The sequence below is a fragment of the Pristis pectinata genome, chromosome 1 (assembly GCF_009764475.1).
Source record: "Pristis pectinata isolate sPriPec2 chromosome 1, sPriPec2.1.pri, whole genome shotgun sequence".
NCBI lineage: Eukaryota > Metazoa > Chordata > Chondrichthyes > Rhinopristiformes > Pristidae > Pristis > Pristis pectinata.
The window spans coordinates 145,583,082-145,601,938 of NC_067405.1; the positions used below are offsets into that span (position 1 = coordinate 145,583,082).

An 18,857-nucleotide genomic window follows, 5' to 3' on the forward strand; every position below is an offset into this window, starting at 1 on the left:
GAGGTACAGTTAAAAACTTGTCTTGCATACCGATTGTACAGATCGATTCATTACACAGTGCAGTTACATTGAGTTAGTACAGAGTGCATTGATGTAGTACAGGTAAAAACAATAACAGAGTACAGAGTAAAGTGTCACAGCTACAGGGAAGTGCATTGCAGGTAGACAATAAGGTGCAAGGTCACAACAAGGTAGATTGTGAGGTCAAGAGTCTCAATGTTTAAGGGAACCATACAATAGTCTTCTCACCATGGGATAGAAACTGTCCTTGAGCCTGGTGGTACGTACCCTCAGGCTCCTGTACCTTCTGCCTGATGGGAGGGGGGAAGAAGAGAGAATGACCCGGGTGCGTGGGGTCTTTGATTACGTTGGTGTTGTGTGAAATCATTCTTTATTGTCTTAAGGATCAAGGACTCTGGACACGAGCTTTGTAGACCAAAACTAGTTTAATCACAAAGGCAAACACGGGACAGAATGGATGGGAACAGACACACGCTCACTCACGCACAGGATACCACGAACACGAGAGGGGATCGCAACTGGGGTAAAATACACTCACACACACACACACTGGTACACACACTGATACACACATACACACACACACACACACACACAGGTACAAACAAGCACACAATAACGATGTACAACTTCAGGACATAACATTTCAATGCCTGTCCCACACTAGCATTGGCTCTAATACTACCTGGAGTCTGAGTGAAACACTCCCAGACCATGTGGTGATGTACTCTTACCAGTGATCTCTGCAGCATTGTCTCACTACTCCTGGGGTCATCAAAAGAGGAAGGGCTAGAGGATGCAGCCCTTTTTATGGTGCTAGGAGGCTGGGTGGAGCCTCACTGTTGTGATTTAAACAAGCCAATGGTGTGGGAGTCAAAGACAAAGGTTCCTGCCACAGCCAATGGTCAGGCAGGTTCAGAGTGGTCAGGCAAGTTCAGAGGCAAAAGGTACTCCCACACCTGAGGGGTGGGTGGAGCTGCACCTTCATTGACAGTAGTATCACTTCCGATCAGAGGAGCAATGTTGTCCTCCGGTCAGTGGGGGTCAGTGTCGTTAATGTGGATTTCTCACAACAGTTTGCTGTTTGGCCAAGGCAGTGAGAAGTGCAGACAGAGTCCACGGATGGGAGTCTGGTTTCCATGATGTGCTGGGCTGTGTCCACAACTCTCTGCAGTTTCTTGTGGTCCCGGGCAGAGCAGTTGCTGTACCAAGCCGTGATGCATCTGGATAGGATGCTTTCTATGGTGCAATTGAATATGATTGATACCCAAACAAACACTTATTGCACTGGATTTTTTTACATGTACACAGTACACAGTTAATGGCAGGACCCTTAACAATGTTGATGTACAGAGAGATCTTGGGATCCTGGTCCATAGCTCCCTGAAAGTGTCTGCACATTGATGGAAGCCGTATGTCACGCTTGCCTTGATTAGTCGAGGCACTGAGTTCAAGATATGTTATGATGCAGCTTTATAAAACTCAGGTTAGGCCTACATCCAATTCTGGTCACCCCCATTACAGGAAGGATGCGAAGGCTTTGGAGAGGGTGCAGAAGAAGTTCACCAGGATACTGCCTGGATTAGAGGGCATGTGATAGGAGAGGTTGGACAAACTTGGGTTGTTTTCTCTGGAGCGGCAGAGGATGAGGGGAGATCTGATAGAAGTTTATGAAATTATGAGAGGCATAGATAGAGTAGACAGCTGGTATCTTTTTCCCAGGGTCGAAATGTCTAATACCAGAGAAAATGCATTTAAGGTGAGAGGGAGTAAGCTTAAAGGAGATATGCGGGGCAAGTTTTTTTTACACAGTGAGGTGGGTACCTGAACTGCCAGGGGCGGTGGTGGAGGCAGATATGATAGAGGCGTTTAAGAGGCTCTTGGATTGGCACATGGCTGTGCAGAGAATGGAGGGAGATGGACATTGTGTCGGCAGAAGGGATTAGTTTAGTTGGGTAGTTAGTTACTAGTTTAATTAGTTCGGCACAACATGGTGGGCCGAAGGGCCTGTTCCTGTGCTGTACTGTTCGATGTTCAGTATTCGGTCTCACACAGAGAGTTTAAAGGGAGCAGGTAATACTCAAGCACCCTGGATTCTGACCACCCACCTTCCTCACTCTGGTGGTCTGGACCCTGACCCTGGCTCTGACCACACGCCTGGTCCACGCATGAAGTGATTTAAAAAGTATCTAAACGAACACTTGAGTCACCAAGGACGAGAGGGCTGCAGGCCAAGGGTCGGGAAATGGGATTGGAGCCATGGAATCATGGAGAGGTACAGCACGGAAACAGGCCCTTCGGCCCACCAAGTCCATGCCGGCCATCGTCCACCTATTCACACTGGAACATAGAACATAGAACATAGAACACTACAGCACAGTACAGGCCCTTTGGCCCACAATGTTGTGCCGACATTTTATCCTGCTCTAAGATCTATCTAACCCGTCCCTCCCACATAACCCCCTATTTTTCTATCATTCATGTGTCTATCTAAGAGTCTCTTAAATGTCCTTAATGTATCTGTCCCCACAAACTCTGTCAGCAGTGCGGTCCATGCACCCACCACTCTGTGTAAAAAACTTACCCCTGACATCATCACCTTCTCCAATCACCTTAAAATTATGCCCCCTCGTGTTAGCCATTGTCGCCCTGGGAAAAAGTCTCTGACTGTCCACTCGATCTCTGCCTCTTATCATCTTGTCCACCTCTCACCCTCCTCCTTCTCTCCAAAGAGAAGAGGCCCAGCTCGCTCAACCTTCCGACTTTACTAATCCGACTTTAATCCCAGTTTTCCCCCTTCCCCTGATCGTACCCCTCACCTACACACATGGGGGAATCTACGGGGGCAATTAACCCACCGACCCCGCACGTCGTTGGGATGTGAGATGAAACCGGGGCACCGAGGGGGAAACCCACGCACAGTCACAGGGAGAACGTGCAAACTCCACACAGACAGCATCTGACATCAGGATTGAACCCGGGTCTCTGGCGCTATGAGGCAGTGGCTCTACCAGCTGCGCCCCATGCCACCCTGTAAGTACAGATGGTTGACATGAATATGATGGGCTGAAGGGTCTGTTGCTATGCTGGTCAGTAGATGTCTATTTTTCCATGATCCAGCCTCTTGATCGGTTGGTGATTTCCCTTCCACCTTGGAGATCTCAGGGGTATGTTTTATTAGAGCCAAAAGACCATAAGACATAGGAGCAGGATTAGGCCATTCGGCCCATCGAGTCTGCTCCTCCATTCCATCATGGCTGATTTATTTTTCCCTTTCAACCCCATTCTCCTGCCTTCTCCCCGTAACCTTTGACACCCTTACTAATCAAGAACCTATCAAACTCCGCTTTAAATACACCTGATGACTTGGCCTCCACAGCCGTCTGTGGCAATGAATTCCACAGATTCACCACCCTCTGGCTGAAGAAATTCCTCCTCATCTCTGTTCTAAAGGGACGTCCTTCTATTCTGAGGCTGTGCCCTCTGGTCCTCGACTCTCCCACTACTGGAAACATCCTCTCCACGTCTGCTTTATCCAGGCCTTTCAATATTCAGTAGGTTTCAATGAGATCCCCCCTTGTCCTTCTATACTCCAGCGAGTACAGGCCCAGAGCTATCAAACGCTCCTCACACGTTAACCCTTTCACCCCCGGGGATCATTCTCATGAACCACCTTTGGACCCTCTCCAACACCAGCACATCGTTCCTTAGATACGGGGCCCAAAACTGTTCACAATACTCCAAATGTGGTCTGACCATCGCCTTAGAAAGCCTTTCACACAGAGAGTGGATGATATCTGGAGTACACTGCCAGAGGAGGTGTGGAATCAGGTACAATCACTGCCTTTCAAAGACATTCAGACACTTAAATAGGCAAGGCACAGAAGGATACACTCCTAATGGGGGCAAACAGGATCTAGTGCAGATGGGCAAAATTATCGGCATGGATGTCAGTGGGGTTCAGAAGGACGAGGGGGGATCTCATTGAAACCTACCGGATACTGAAAGGCCTGGATAGGGTGGACGTGGAGAGGATGTTTCCATCAGTGGGAGAGTCCAAAATCCAAGGGCACGGCCTCAGAATAAAGGGATGTCCCTTTAGAACTGAGATGAGGAGGAATTTCTTCAGCCAGAGGGTTTTGGTATTGGTTTATTATTGTCACTTGTACCAAGGTACAGAGAAAAGCTTATCTTACAAACCGATTGTACAGGTCAATTCATTGGACAGTGCAGTTACATTGAGTTAGTACAGAGTGCATTGAGGTAGTACAGGTAAAAACAATAACAGTACAGAGTAAAGCGTCACAGCTACAGAGAAAGTGCAGTGCAATAAGGTGCAAGGTCACAACAAAGTAGATCGTGAGGTCAGAGTCCATCTCATTGTATAAGGGAACCATTCAATAGTCTTATCACAGTGGGGTAGAAGCTGTCCTTAAGTCTGGTGGTACGTGCCCTCAGGCTCCTGTATCTTCTACCCGATGGAAGAGGAGAGAAGAGAGAATGGTGAAGAGAGAAGGGTGGTAAATCTGTGGAATTCGTTGCCACAGACGGCTGTGGAGGCCAAGTCATTAGGTGTATTGAAGGCAGAGATTATACGTTCTTGATTGGTAAGGGGGGGGGGGGGTTAAGGGTTACAGGGAGATGGAGGGAGAATGGGGTTGGGAAAATCAGCCATGTTTGAATGATGGCGTACACTCAATGGGCCGAATGTCCTAATTCTGCTCCTTAGTAAGGCATTTGACAAGGTTCCACATGGTAGGCTTCTTCAGAAGGTCAGAGGGCGTAGGATCCAGGGAGGCTTGGCCATGTGGATTCAGAATCGACTTGTCTGTAGAAAGAAGAGGGTTGTGGTGGAGGGAGTGCATTCAGAGTTCAGGGCTGTGACTAGCGGTGTCCCACAGGGATCGATTCTGGGACCTCTACTTTTCGTGATTTTTATTAATGTCTTAGTTGAGGGGGTAGAAGGGTGGGTTGGCAAGTTTGCAGACGACACAAAGGTTGGTGGTGTTGTGGATAGTGTAGAGGATTGTGGAAAATTGCAGAGGGATATTGATAGGATGCAGAGCTGGGCTGACAAGTGGCAGATGGAGTTCAATCCAGAGAAGTGTGAGGTGGTACACTTTGGAAGGACAAACTCCAAGGCGGAGTACAAAGTTAATGGCAGGATTCTGGGCAGTGTAGAGGAGCAGAGGGATCTGGGGGTTCATATCCACAGATCCATGAAATTTGCCTCACAGGTGGATAGAGTAGTTAAGAAAGCTTATGGGATGTCAGCTTTCATAAGTCGTGGGATCGAGTTTAAGAGCCGTGAGGTAATGACGCAGCTCTACAAAACTCTGGTTAGACCACACTTGGAGTACTGTGTCCAGTTCTAGTCGCCTCATTATAGGAAGGATGTGGAGGCATTGGAAATGGTGCAGAGGAGATTTACCAGGATGCTGCCTGGTTTAGAGAGTATGGATTATGAGGAGAGACTAAGGGAGCTAGGGCTTTACTCTTTGGAGAGAAGGAGGATGAGAGGAGACATGATAGAGGTGTACAAAATATTAAGAGGAATAGACAGAGTGGACAGCCAGCGCCTCTTTCCCAGGGCACCAATGCTCAATACAAGAGGGCATGGCTTTAAAGTAATGGGTGGGAAGTTCAAGGGAGATATCAGAGGAAGGTTTTTTACCCAGAGAGTGGTTGGGGCATGGAATGCGCTGCCTGGGGCGGTGGTGGAGGCAGGTACATTGGTCAAATTCAAGAAATTACTAGATAAGCGTATGGAGGAATTTAATATAGAGGGATATGTGGGAGGAAAGGGTTAGATAGTTTTAGGCGAGGTTTAAAGGTCGGCACAACATTGTGGGCCAAAGGGCCTGTACTGTGCCATACTGTTCTATGGTTCTATGATTCTACGGTGATCCTGTGTGACTGTATGATTCTGTGTGACTCCATGACTGTATGACTCTGTGTGATCGTGTATGACTGTATAATTCTGTACAACCCCATGACCGTATGACTCTATGACCTCTGCAGCGGGGAACACGACTACAACCTGATCTTACGCACGGACCTGTACACGGCGAGACACACCCAGTGGTTCTACTTCCGGGTGCAGAACATGCAGAAGGCCGTCCCTTATCGCTTCACCATCGTCAACCTGATGAAGCCCAGCAGCCTGTACAACAGGGGCATGAAGCCGCTGATGTACTCCACCAAGGACGCTGAAGAGGATCGCCTGGGCTGGCGCAGAGTGGGCACCCACATCAAGTACTACAAGAACAACCACGGAGACGAGAGGCGCCAGTTCTACTCCCTCACCTGGACCTTCCAGTTCCCCCACGACTCTGACACTTGCTACTTCGCCCATTGTTACCCATACAGCTACTCCGACCTCCAGGACTACCTGATCGACGTGGCCACTGACCCGGTCAAGTCCAAGTTCTGCAAGATCCGGGTCCTCTGCCGCTCACTGGCCGGCAACATGGTGTACCTCCTGACCGTGACCAACCCTTCCAAGAGCCCAGAAGTGGTGGCGGGGAAGAGGGCGGTGGTCTTGACTGCCCGCGTCCACCCAGGAGAAAGCAACAGTTCGTGGATGATGAAGGGGTTCCTCGACCATCTCCTCGGTGACTCGGCCGATGCCAGTCTACTCCGGGACACCTTCCTCTTCAAGATCGTGCCAATGCTGAACCCTGACGGGGTGATTGTGGGGAACTACCGTTGCTCGCTCTCTGGCCGGGACCTGAACCGACAGTATCGCAGCTTCCTGAAGGAGCACTACCCGCCCGTGTGGTATACCCGGAGGCTCATCAAACGGTGAGAGGCCACCGTGCAATTATCTTAGATAAGATTTCTTTATCAGTCACATTGTTATGAAACAGATTCAAGGTCTCGAAGGACAAGGACTCTGAACACAGTCTTAGAGATAAATGATTTATTTACAAAGACAAACGTGGGGACAAGGTAACGGGGGCAACACAAACACACGTGCAGATAGCGAGCATGGGAAAATTGCAACAAGGGTAAAATACACTCACGCACATACAGCGAACTGGGTACAGACAATCAAGGAAAAGCAATACGATACCTGCCTCCCCTTGACTTAGTGCAGGCACTGCTCTATGCTACCGGGAATGCCAACTAGAATGCTCCTAACCGTATTGAAGTGCACACCTCATCAACGATCCCTCCAGTGCTGTTCCACTGTTCCTCAGAGCAATCAAAGAGAACCAACCAGGCACATGTGGCACCCTTTATAATGCTGGAGGACTTGGGGGGTCCAGCCCAGGTAGTTGAAAAAGGCCAATGGCCCGAAGCCAAGTACAAAGGCACTTCAAGGGACCAATGGTCAGGTGTGCACTGATGGGTGGGGTGGAGCCAAACCTTGATTGACAGTGGTGTGTCTTTCGAACAGGGAATGGGCAGTGCCGTCACGTGACAGCCATGGCCCTCCACAACGCACACACGTCGAAACACACAGTGAAATGCATCCTTTGCGTCGTGTTCTGGGGGCAGCCCGCAAGTGTCGCCACACTTCAGGCGCCAACATAGCATGCCCACAGCTTCCTAACCTGTACGCCTTTGGAATGTGGGAGGAAACCGGAGCACATGGAGGAAACCCACGCAGACACGGGGGGGAATGTACAAACTCCTTACAGACAGTGGCTGTTCCTGAGTTCCAGAGTTATGTTGCAGCTTTGTAAGACTTTGGTTAGGCTGTTTCTGGAGTATTGCATTCAGTCCTGGTCGCCCCCATTGCAAGAAGATAAGCGGAGGCTTTGGAGAGGGTGCAGAAGAGGTTCACGAGGATGCTGCCTGGATTAGAGAGCATGAGCTATATGGAGAGCTTGGGCAAACTTGGGTTGTTCTCTCTGGAGCGGCGAAGGCTGAGGGGAGACCTGATAGAAGTTTATCAGATTATGAAAGGCATACATAGAGCAGACAGTATCTTTTCCCCAGGGTCAAAATGTCTAAAACAAGGGGGCATGCATTTAAGGTGAGAGGGGGAAGTTTAAAGGAGATGTGCAGGGCAAGTTTTTTATGCAAAAAGTAGTGGGTGCCTGGAATGTGCTGCCGGGGTGGTGGTGGAGGCAGATACGATAGGGGTATTTAAGAGGCTCGTAGATAGGCACATGAATGTACGATAAGATAAGATAAGATAAGATAAGATAAGATAAGATAAGATAAGATAAGATAAGATAAGATAAGATAAGATAAGATAAGATTTCTTTATTAGTCACATGTACATCGAAACACACAGTGAAATGCAGCTTTTGCGTAGAGTGTTTTGGGGGCAGCCCGCAAGTGTCGCCACACTTCTGTTGCCAACATAGCACGCCCACAACTTCCTAACCCGTACATCTTTGGAATGTGGGAGGAAACCGGAGCACTGGGAGGGTGGAGGGATATGGACATTGTTTAGACAGAAGGGATTATTTGATGTATGTTACCCTCTTGTATCCTGTCTGAGTTCACTGTCTTTTAGCGCGCCCTGGGCTAAGATTTCCCAGAGCTGGAGAACTCTAACACTCCCAGTGACTCTGCTCTTCTGATTCTGGCCTCTTTTCAGGTTGGTGGAGGAGCGAGCTGTTTTACTTTACTGCGACTTCCATGGACACAGCCGGAAGCAGAATATCTTCATGTACGGCTGTCAGGGACATGGCACAGTGTCAACATGTGTCAAACAGAGAGTCTTCCCTCTCATGCTGAGCAAGAACTGCGGCGACAAGGTACAATCAGTGACATTGAGGCACACTTGCCTTCACCGGATGGGGCATAGAGTTGGGACGTCATGTTACAGCTGTATAAGACATTGGTAAGACTGCACTTGGAGTATTGCGTGCGGTTCTGGTCACCCAGCTATAGGAAGGATGAGATTACTGGTATTGGTATTGGTTTATTATTGTCACTTGTACCGAGGTACAGTGAAAACTTGTCTTGCATACCGATCGTACAGATCAATTCATTACACAGTGCAGTTACATTGAGTCAGTACAGAGTGCATTGATGTAGTACAGGTAAAAACAATAACAGTACAGAGTAAAGTGTCACAGCTACAGAGAAAGTGGTATGTGCCCTCAGGCTCCTGTATCTCCTACCCGATGGAAGAGGAGAGAAGAGAGAATGTCCCTGGTGGGTGGGGTCTTTGATTATGTTGGCTGCTTCACCATGGCAGTGAGAGGTAAAGACAGAGTCCAAGGAGGGGAGGCTGGTTTCCATGATGCACTGGGCTGTGTCCACAACTCCCTGCAGTTTCTTGCGGTCCTGGGCAGAGCAGTTGCAGTACCAAGCCGTGATGCATCCGGATAGGATGCTTTCTATGCTATAGGATTAAGCTAGAGAGGGTGCGGAAGAGATTCGCAAAGATGTTGCAGGAACTGGAGAGCTTGAGTTATAAGGAGAGACTGGACTTATTTCCCTGGAGCGAAGGAGTTTGAGGGGTGACCTTATAGAAGTGTATAAAATAATGAGGGGCATAGATCGGGGAGATAGCCACAGACATTTCCCCAGGGTAGGGGACTCTAAAGCTAGAGGGTGTAGGTTAAAGGTGAGAGGGGAAAGATTTAAATGGGACCTGAAGGGTAAATATTTCATAGGAAGGTGGGTATTGGGAACAAGCTGCCAGAGGAAGTGGTAGAGGCGGGTACAATTACAGTGTTTATAAGACACTTGGACAGGTACATGGATAGGAAAGGTTTAGAGGGATGTGGGCCAAACGTGGGCAAACGGGACATGCTGACCAACGTAGGCACCTAAGTCGGCATGGATGAGTTGGGCCGAAGGGTCTGTTTCCATGCTGTATAGCTCTATAACTCTATGAGGTCATCTTTTTCAGAAGCCTGGTTGATGTTATCACAGTTATTCATCAGCAGACGATATATCAGGGTTTGCTGTGGACTCACTGAAGGAATTTGATGGTTGTGCCTCTGATGGATATTAGGGAATCAAGGAATTTTTGCAGGATAAAGTCTCTGAGGTGAAAGATCAGCCAAGATATTGATTGATAGAGCTGTCACAGAGTCATACAGCATGGAAACAGGCCCTTCGGCCCAACTGGTCCATGCAGACCATGGTGTCCACCAAGCTAGTCCCATTTGCCTGTGTTTGGCCCATATCCCTCTAAACCTTTCCTATCCACGTATCTGTCCAAGTGTCTTTTAAATGTCGTTATTGTACCTACCTCAACCACTTCCTCTGGCAGCTCGTTGCATATATGAACCACCCTCTGTGAAATAATAACTGAGTTGGTTAAGCTTCCTCAGGCTCAGAAAACTAAGGAAATTCAGCATGTCCCTGTTGACACTCACCAATTTTTATCAATGCACCATAGAAAGCATCCTATCCAGATGCTTCACGGCTTGGTACGGCAACTGCTCTGTCCAGGACTGCAAGAAACTGCAGAGAGTTGTGGACACAGCTCAGTGCATCACGGAAACCAGCCTCCCCTCCATGGACTCTACACTTCTCGCTGCCTCAGTAAAGTAGCCAACATAATCAACGACCCCACCCACCCCAGACATTCTCTTTTCTTCCCCCTCCCGTCGGTCAGAAGATACAAAAGTCTAAAAGCACATACCACCAGGCTCAAGGACAGCTTCTATCCTGTTGTTAATATTCTTAACTTCTCATATGATAAGACGGACTCTTGGCCTCACAATCTACCTCATTATGACCTTGCACCTTATTGTCTGCCTGCACTGCACTTTCTCTGTAACTGTAACACTTTATTCTGCATTCTGTTATTGTTTTCTCTTGTACTACCTCAATGCACTGTGTAATGTATTGATCTGTACGATCGGTTTGCAAGACAAGTTTTTCACTGTACCTCGGTACAAGTGACAATAATAAACCAATTACCAGTTATTTACTGGAGACACAAGAGATTCTGCAGATGCCGGAATCTGGAGCAACGCACACAAAGTGCTGGAGGAACTCAGCGGGTCGGGCAGCATCCGTGGAGGGAAATAAACAGTCGACATTTCGGGCCGAGACCCTTCATCAGGACTGGTAAGGAAGAGGGTAACCCCACCCCTTCTTTTCTACCACCCCCCCCCACTCCTTTTTCTTCCCTTATTCCTGTGGCTCCCTTCCCCCGCCTTGATGACCTGCCCACCCCCCCCCCCACCCCTCCCTCACCCTTTATTCCATGGTCCACTGCCCTCTCCTACCGGATTCCTCCTTCGTCAGCCCTTGGCCTCTTCTACCCATCACCTCTCAGCTTATCACATCTACACCCCCCCTCTCCCCCACCCACCTACCTTCCCCCCTTACCTGGACTCACCTGGACTCACCTGTCACCTGCCTGCGGGTGCTCCTCACCCTTCCCCCACCTTCTTATTCTGGCTTCTGCCCTCTTCCTTTCCAGTCCTGATGAAGGCTCTCGGCCCGAAACAGCGACTGTTTATTTCCCTCCACGGATGCTGCCCGACCTGCTGAGTACCTCCAGCACTTTTTGTTTATTGCTCCAGTTATTTATTACAGTGTGGATGGTGACCATTAGGCCCACTGGCTTATGCTATCTCCCAGCAGAGCCGTTCGATCAATCCCACTCCCTGTAACCTACTCTCTTACACACACCCATCAATTGCCCACAGTTGTCCTGCCACCGACACCAGGGGCTTAATTTCCAGCAGCTAACCCACCAATTGGGATGTGGGAGGGAACTGGAGCACCGGGGGGAAACCCACGCGGTCACAGGGAGAGCGTGCAAACTCCACACAGAGAGCGCCCGAGATTAGGATCAACCTGAGTCTCTGGAGCTGTGAGGCAGTGGCTCTACCCGCTACACAACACTGCCATTCGGTGGGAAATTGCCAAAACATATGGATAGTGAAGAGGAACCAACTGGATAGGAGAGAATGATGGGCTGAATGGCCTTCTCCTGAGCCATAACCTATTAAATCCCCCCCATCCGGTATCAGGAAGAGAAAGGCCCCTTGAAATTATCTGCCATTAAATCAGATTAAAGCTAAATCTGAGCCTCACCACTATTTAATTACCTTTGCTCCTTGTAAGGTGAGAGGGCAGAGATTTATTTTTTTAAATTTTATCTACAACATGGTAACAGGCCCTTCCGGCCCAATGAGTCTGCACTGCCCATTTTAAACCCAAATTAACCTACCTGTACATCTTTTGCAATGTGGAAGGAAACCAGAGCACCCGGAGGAAACCCACGCAGACATGGGGAGAACGTACAGACTCCTTACAGACAGCGACGGGAATCGAACCCCGATCGCTGGCGCTGTAATAGCGTCATAGTTAATATATAGTTAATAGGAACCTGAGGGGTGAGTTTTTCACCCAGAGGGTGGTCCGTATATGGAACGAGCTGCCAGAGGAAGTGGCTGAGGCAGGTACATTAACAACATTTACAAGGCACTTGGACAGGTACATGGATAGGAAAGGTTTAGAGGGATATGGGTCAGATGTGGGGAAATGGGACTAGCTTAGATGGGAATCTTGGTCAGCATGGACCAGTTGGGCCTGTCTCTGTGCTGTATGACTCCATGACTCATGAGCCCTTTACCTTACAGCAACCTTTCAATCTCAAATGCATCAGCAAAGTTACATTCCTATGTTCTATACTGCTTGTAGCTCACTTGAATGCAACTAGTAATTGTGGTATCAAACAATCTGCTGGAGGAACTCAGCAGGTCGAGCAGCATCTGTGGGAGGAAAGGAACTGTCGATGTTTCGGGTCGAAACCCTGCATCAGGTTGACCCACTGAGGTCCTCCAGCAGACTGTGTGTTGCTCCAGGTTCCAGCAACTGCAGTCTCCTGTGTCTCCACAGATACTGTGCTAACACAGGTAGGGACATGAGGTTGGGACAAATGCTAAGACCTCTGGCTCTTCTCGTAGTCTGAAGGGAAGAGGAGAGCAGGAAAGTGATCCGTCTATCGGCAGCCTGTTGGAGTGATAGAACATAGAACGGTACAGCAAAGGAACAGGCCCTTCGGCCCACAGTGTCTGTGCCGACCATGATGCCAATCCAAACTAAATCCCTTCTGCCTGCACATAATCCATATCCCTCCATTCCTGGCATATTCATGTGTCTGTCTAACAGCCTCTTAACAGCCTCTTCCACCACCACTGCAGGCAGATCAATCCAGGCAACCACCAATCTCTGTGTACCTCTCGCTGTCTTGGTGAAGCAGCCAGTATAATCAAAGACCCCACCCACCCGGGTCATTCTCTCTTCTCTCCTCTTCCATCGGGTAGAAGATACAGGAGCCTGAGGGCACGTACCACCAGACTTAAGGACAGTTTCTACCCCACTGTGATAAAACTAATGAACGGTTCCCTTGTACAATGAGATGGACTCTGACCTCACGATCTACCTTGTTGTGACCTTGCACCTTATTGCACTGCACCTTCTCTGTAGCTGTGACACTTTACTCTGTACTGTTATTGTTTTTACCTGTACTACATCAATGCACTCTGTACTGACTCAATGTAACTGCACTGTGTAATGAATTGATCTGTACGATCGGTTTGCAAGACAAGTTTTTCACCGTAGCTCGGTACAAGTGACAATAATAAACCAATACCAATACCACATCTCCTTTCGACTTGTTCCCTCTCACCTTAAATCTATGCTCTTTAGTATTTGACATTTCCACCCTAGGGAAAAAGATTCTGTCTACCCTAGTTATGCCTCTTATAATTTTATATCCGGTCTCCCCTCAGCCTCCGACACTCCAGAGAGACACACAGAACAGAAACAGGCCCTTCTGCCTACTGAGTCTGTGCTGGCCATCACTGACACTAATCCCATTTCCTTTTATTCTCCCCTCAGTTCTCCTTCCGAAGCTGTAAGTTCCACATGAAGCGGGAGAAGGAAGGGACGGGCCGCGTGGTGGCGTGGAGGTTGGGAGTGGCCAACAGTTACACATTGGAGGCCACCTTCTGTGGCTCCACCTTGGGTGAGTGCAGTGTGGCCAACCAGAAACGTGTCAATCAGCTTTGTTAGAAAACAGGGGGTTCGCTGGTCTTGTGAAAAAAAGGATTAAGAAAGTGATAGGCTTATGATAAGGGGGATAATACAAAAATAGAACATAGAACAGTACAGCACAGGAACAGGCCCTTCGGCCCACCATGTCTGTGCCAAACATGATTTGGTATTGGTATTGGTTTATTATTGTCACTTGTACCGAGGTACAATGAAAAACTTGTCTTGCATACCGATCGTACAGATCAATTTGTTACACAGTGCAGTTACACTGAGTTAGTACAGAGTGCATTGATGTAGTACAGGTCAAAACAATAACAGTACAGAGTAAAGTGTCACAGCTACAGAGGAAGTGCAGTGCAGGTAGACAGTAAGGTGCAAGATCTCAACAAGGTAGATTGTGAAGTCAGAGTCCATCTCATCGTATAAGGGAACCGTTCAATAGTCTTATCACTGAGGGATAGTAGCTGTCCTTGAGCCTGGTGGTACATGCTCTCAGGCTCCTGTATCTTCTGCCTGATGGGAGAGGAGAGAGAATGACCCGGCTGGATGGGGTCTTTGATTATGCTGGCTGCTTCACAAAGGCAGCGAGAGGCAAAGGAGGGGAGGCTGGTTTCCGCGATGTGCTGGGCTGTGTCCACAACTCTCTGCAGTTTCTTGCGGTCCTGGGCAGAGCAATAGTCGTACCAAGCCGTGATGTATCCAGGTAGGATGATTTATATGCCGAATTAAACTAAATCTCTTCTGCCTGCACATGGTCCACATCGCTCCTACCCTGCATGTTCATGTGTCTGTCTAAAAGCCACTTAAGCACACTATTGACAGCCTGTTGGAGTGATAGTACACAGTACAGCACAGGAACAGGCCCTTCGGCCCACCATGTCTGTGACAACCATCATGTCAATCAAAACTACTCCCACCCCTGGCAGCCCATTCCAGGCACCCACCACTCTCTGTGTAAAAAAATTTGCTTCGTACATCTTCGTTAAACTTTTCCTTTCTCACCTTAAATGCATGTCCTTCAGTAATTGACACTTCTACCCTGGGAAAAAGATTTTGACTGTCTACCCTATCTACGCCCCTCATAATTTTATAAACCTCTCAGGTCTCCCCTCAGCCTCCGCTGCTCCAGAGAAGACAACCCAAGTTTGTCCAACCTCTCTTTACAACACATGCCCTTTAATGCAGGCAGCATCCTGGTGAGTCTCTTCTGCACCCTCTCCAAAGCCTCCACATCCCTACTATAATAGGGCGACCAGAATTGAAGATAATACTCCAGATGCAGCCTAACCAGTTTTATAAAGCTGCATCTGGAGTATTATCTTGAGCTCACTGCCTCAACTAATGAAGGCAAGCACGCCGTAAGCCTTCTTTACCACACTATCAATCTGTGCAGAGGGTAACAAATCTCTGGAACTGAAAGAGAGCTGCGGAGGCTCAGTTGCTGAGTACTTTCAGGATGGAGATCGAAGGATCTTTGGAGTATTAAGTGATTCAGGGTTACAGGTTAGTGGCACTGAGGTAAAAGATCAGCTATGATCTGATTGGATGGTGGTATGAGTGTCGTAGGCTGCTCGAGCTTTATTTTGTTTAATGAGCCTTCACTCTGGTTGCTTAATTGCAGGAAACAAAAGGAATATTCATTTCAATGTGAGAGATCTGGAAGCAATGGGCTTCCAGTTTTGTGACACTCTTCTGGACTACTGCGATCCTGACCAATCAAAGGTGACCTTACAGTTTGGAGTGTAAAGTATGTTAATGTCTATGGTGAACATAGAGGAGGCCCCTCAAGCCTGCCCTGCCACTCAATAAGCTTGTGTCTGGTCTGATTGCAACCTCAACACATTCTCACAATTCACATCCACACCCTTGCCCGTCAAATGTCTATCTACCCCTTGTCCTCTGGATATCTGGACTCAGCGCAGCTTTGGGGGACGATCCCACAGCTCTAGTTCACACTGGGGTGTTTATTGATCAACTAATACCTGGGAGAAAACATATATATGGTCCTGTTTGTATTTTTCTGTTGTTCAAAATGTAAACATACAGACTGCCACAATGTGGATCCATTCTGATTTATTCCATCATCAATCTATCCCCCCCCATCCTAACTTCTCGACAGCCATAAATTCCAATGTATACACATCTTTATATCCTAACTCCTCCATAGCTTCCCACCCCAACAACACTACAACCACACGTTCCAACGTATACACATGGTTATATCCTAAATTCTCCAAAATCACATCTCCTAACAACTCTACCAACTCAAATTCCCATGTATATACAACCCTACGTTCTACATTTTTCTATAACCCACCCACCTTCTAACACTACTCACAGAAACCAGCCTCCCCTCCATGGACTCTGTCTATACTTTCCACTGCCTCGGTAAAGCAGCCAGCATAATCAAAGACCCCTCCCACCCCAGACATTCTCTGTTCTCCCCCCTCCCATCAGGCAGAAGATACAAAAGCCTGAAAGCACGTACCACCAGGCTCAAGGACAGCTCCTATCCCGCTGTTATAAGACTATTGAACGGTCCCCTAGTATCATAAGATGAACTCTTGACCTCACAATCTACCTCGTCATGACCTTACACCTTATTGTCTGCCTGCACTGTACTTTAACTCTGTAGCTGTGACACTTTATTCTGCATTCTGTTACTGTTTTCCCTTGTACTACCTCAATGTCCTGATGTGATGAAATGATCTGCATGGATGGCATGCAAAGTTTTTCACTGTTCCTGGTACATGTGACAATAATAAACCAATTTACCAGTTTCTGCCTTATGTCACTTACTGCTTATTGCAACATATACCTAATACAATTCATCCTATCAGTTCATTCTCTCAAAGTCTATCCAAGCTTGTTTCCTAGATTATCACTCCAACATACATCTCATCGCATCTCTCTTCCCATATAGACAGGACCCCTTATCAACCTTACTTGGAACCTTCTGAAAGAGGTTCAACTACCTCAGTTCCCGCTCCCCTGATGCTGAGCAGGGGTAAAGGATCCGTTGTATCGTTATTACCAGTTTTACTCTGTGGATGAAAGGCACCTGAGTCCTCATTTAACGAGGAGAATTAATTGATGTTGTGTTTCCTGGTTCAGTACATCCAATGTATAGAGCAACTGAAGAACCAAATAAAGGAAGATATTGCAGCCAAAATGGGGATTTCTGGTGCTGAATATGATTCTGACGCACCACTAAGTGAAATCTTATCCTGCATTGAATCCAGGTAGTTTTTCTTCATTGATATGTTGATGAATCAGTGGGCAAATCTGTCTTTGTTTGTAGCGGTTAGCGTAACGCTATTACAGCGCCAGCGACCCAGGTTCAATTCCGGCCGCTGTCTGTAAGGAGTTTATACATTCTCCCCGTGTCTGTGTGGGTTTCCTCCGGGTGCTCCGGTTTCCTCCCACATTCCAAAGGCGTACGGGTTAGGAAGTTGCGGACATGCTATGTTGGCGCCGGAAGCGTGGCGACACTTGCGGGCTGCCCCCAGAACACTCTACGCAAAAGATGCATTTCACTGTGTGTTTTGATGTACATGTGGCTAATAAAGAAATCTTACCTTATTATTGTCACATGTACCTAGATACAGTGAAGAGCTTTGGTTTGCGTTCCATCCAGACAGATCATTTCATACATAAGTAGATCAAGGTTGTACAATAGGCAAAAAAAACAGAATGCAGGATGAGGTGTTACAGTTACAGAGAAAGCGCGGTGCAGGCAAAGGGCACGATGAGGTAGATTGGGAGAACAAGGAGAGACACAAGAGACTGCAGATGCTGGAATCTGGAGCAACAAGCAATCTGCTGGAGGGACACAGCGGGTCGAGCAGCATCTGTGGGGGGTGGGGGGCGGCGTTTCGGGTCGCAACCCTGCATCAGGACTGATAGTGGAGGGGGGAGGTGGCTAGTATAGAAAGGGGAAAGGACCCCCCCCCCCACCCCATCATTCCCAAGGATGTTGTGCGTAGGTGTGACTTGTATGAGCCATCTGATGCAGTTCCGCAGCTGTGCCCCATTTGCAGTCCTTCCTGGCACTGCTAAATGCATAGATCACATTAGCCGAACTCCTGCTCCCCATTCCAAGCGACAAGTTGCGTGAGTTTTCTTCATGTCTGGATGGGTCACAACCAAATGTGTGCATCAAGGCATGATGTTATTACTTAGCCCATTTTACTCACTTTGGTGATTTAACATTGCTCTAAGGTTTGCAAAGTATTTTCTGGGAAATAAGACATGTTGATTGATTTATGCCCATTGCATGTTTTTACTCGTAAAAAGGAAGTTTTCAGAGTTCGTAGAACTAGTGCCTTTCGTGACTCATGATTGGACAACCCCCTCTTTCCAGGAATTAGCCAAGTGAACCTCCTTTGGCAGAGGGAGTTCAACCCGGAGAAGTGTGAAGTGATACACTTCAGGAGATCAAATTCGAAGGCAGAGTACAAGGTTAATTGTAGGACTCTTAGCAGCGTGGAGGAACAGAGGGACCTTGGGGTCCACGTCCATAGATCCCTTAAGGTTGCCGCGCAGGTCGATAGGGTGGTTAAGAAGGCGTATGGTGTGTTGGCCTTCATTAGTCGGGGTATTGAGTTCAAGAGCCGTGAGGTGATGTTGCAGCTCAGTAAAACTCTGGTTAGACCACATTTGGAGTATTGTGTCCAGTTCTGGTCACCTCATTATAGGAAGGATGTGGAAGCGTTAGAAAGCGTGCAGAGGAGATTTACCAGGATGCTGCCTGGATTGGAAAGCATGTCTTGTGAGGATAGGTTGAATGAGCTAGGGCTTTCCTCTTTGGAGAGGAGGAGGATGAGAGGTGACTTGATAGAGGTGTACAAGATGATAAGACGCAGAGATCGAGTGGACAGTCAGAGACTTTTTCC

At 48.0% G+C, this 18,857-nt stretch overlaps 1 protein-coding gene across 1 annotated transcript in view; it reads left to right on the plus strand.

Annotated features, from left to right (window-relative positions):
* LOC127572497 (cytosolic carboxypeptidase 2-like) overlaps positions 1–18,857 on the plus strand; it is a 40,013-nt gene that overhangs the window by 10,550 nt on the left and 10,606 nt on the right. Inside the window, exons 5-9 of the mRNA XM_052019888.1 lie at positions 6,043–6,825; positions 8,579–8,738; positions 13,807–13,933; positions 15,584–15,684; positions 17,077–17,204. Coding sequence (XP_051875848.1) covers positions 6,043–6,825; positions 8,579–8,738; positions 13,807–13,933; positions 15,584–15,684; positions 17,077–17,204 — 1,299 coding nt within the window. The remainder of the gene's footprint in view (positions 1–6,042; positions 6,826–8,578; positions 8,739–13,806; positions 13,934–15,583; positions 15,685–17,076; positions 17,205–18,857) is intronic.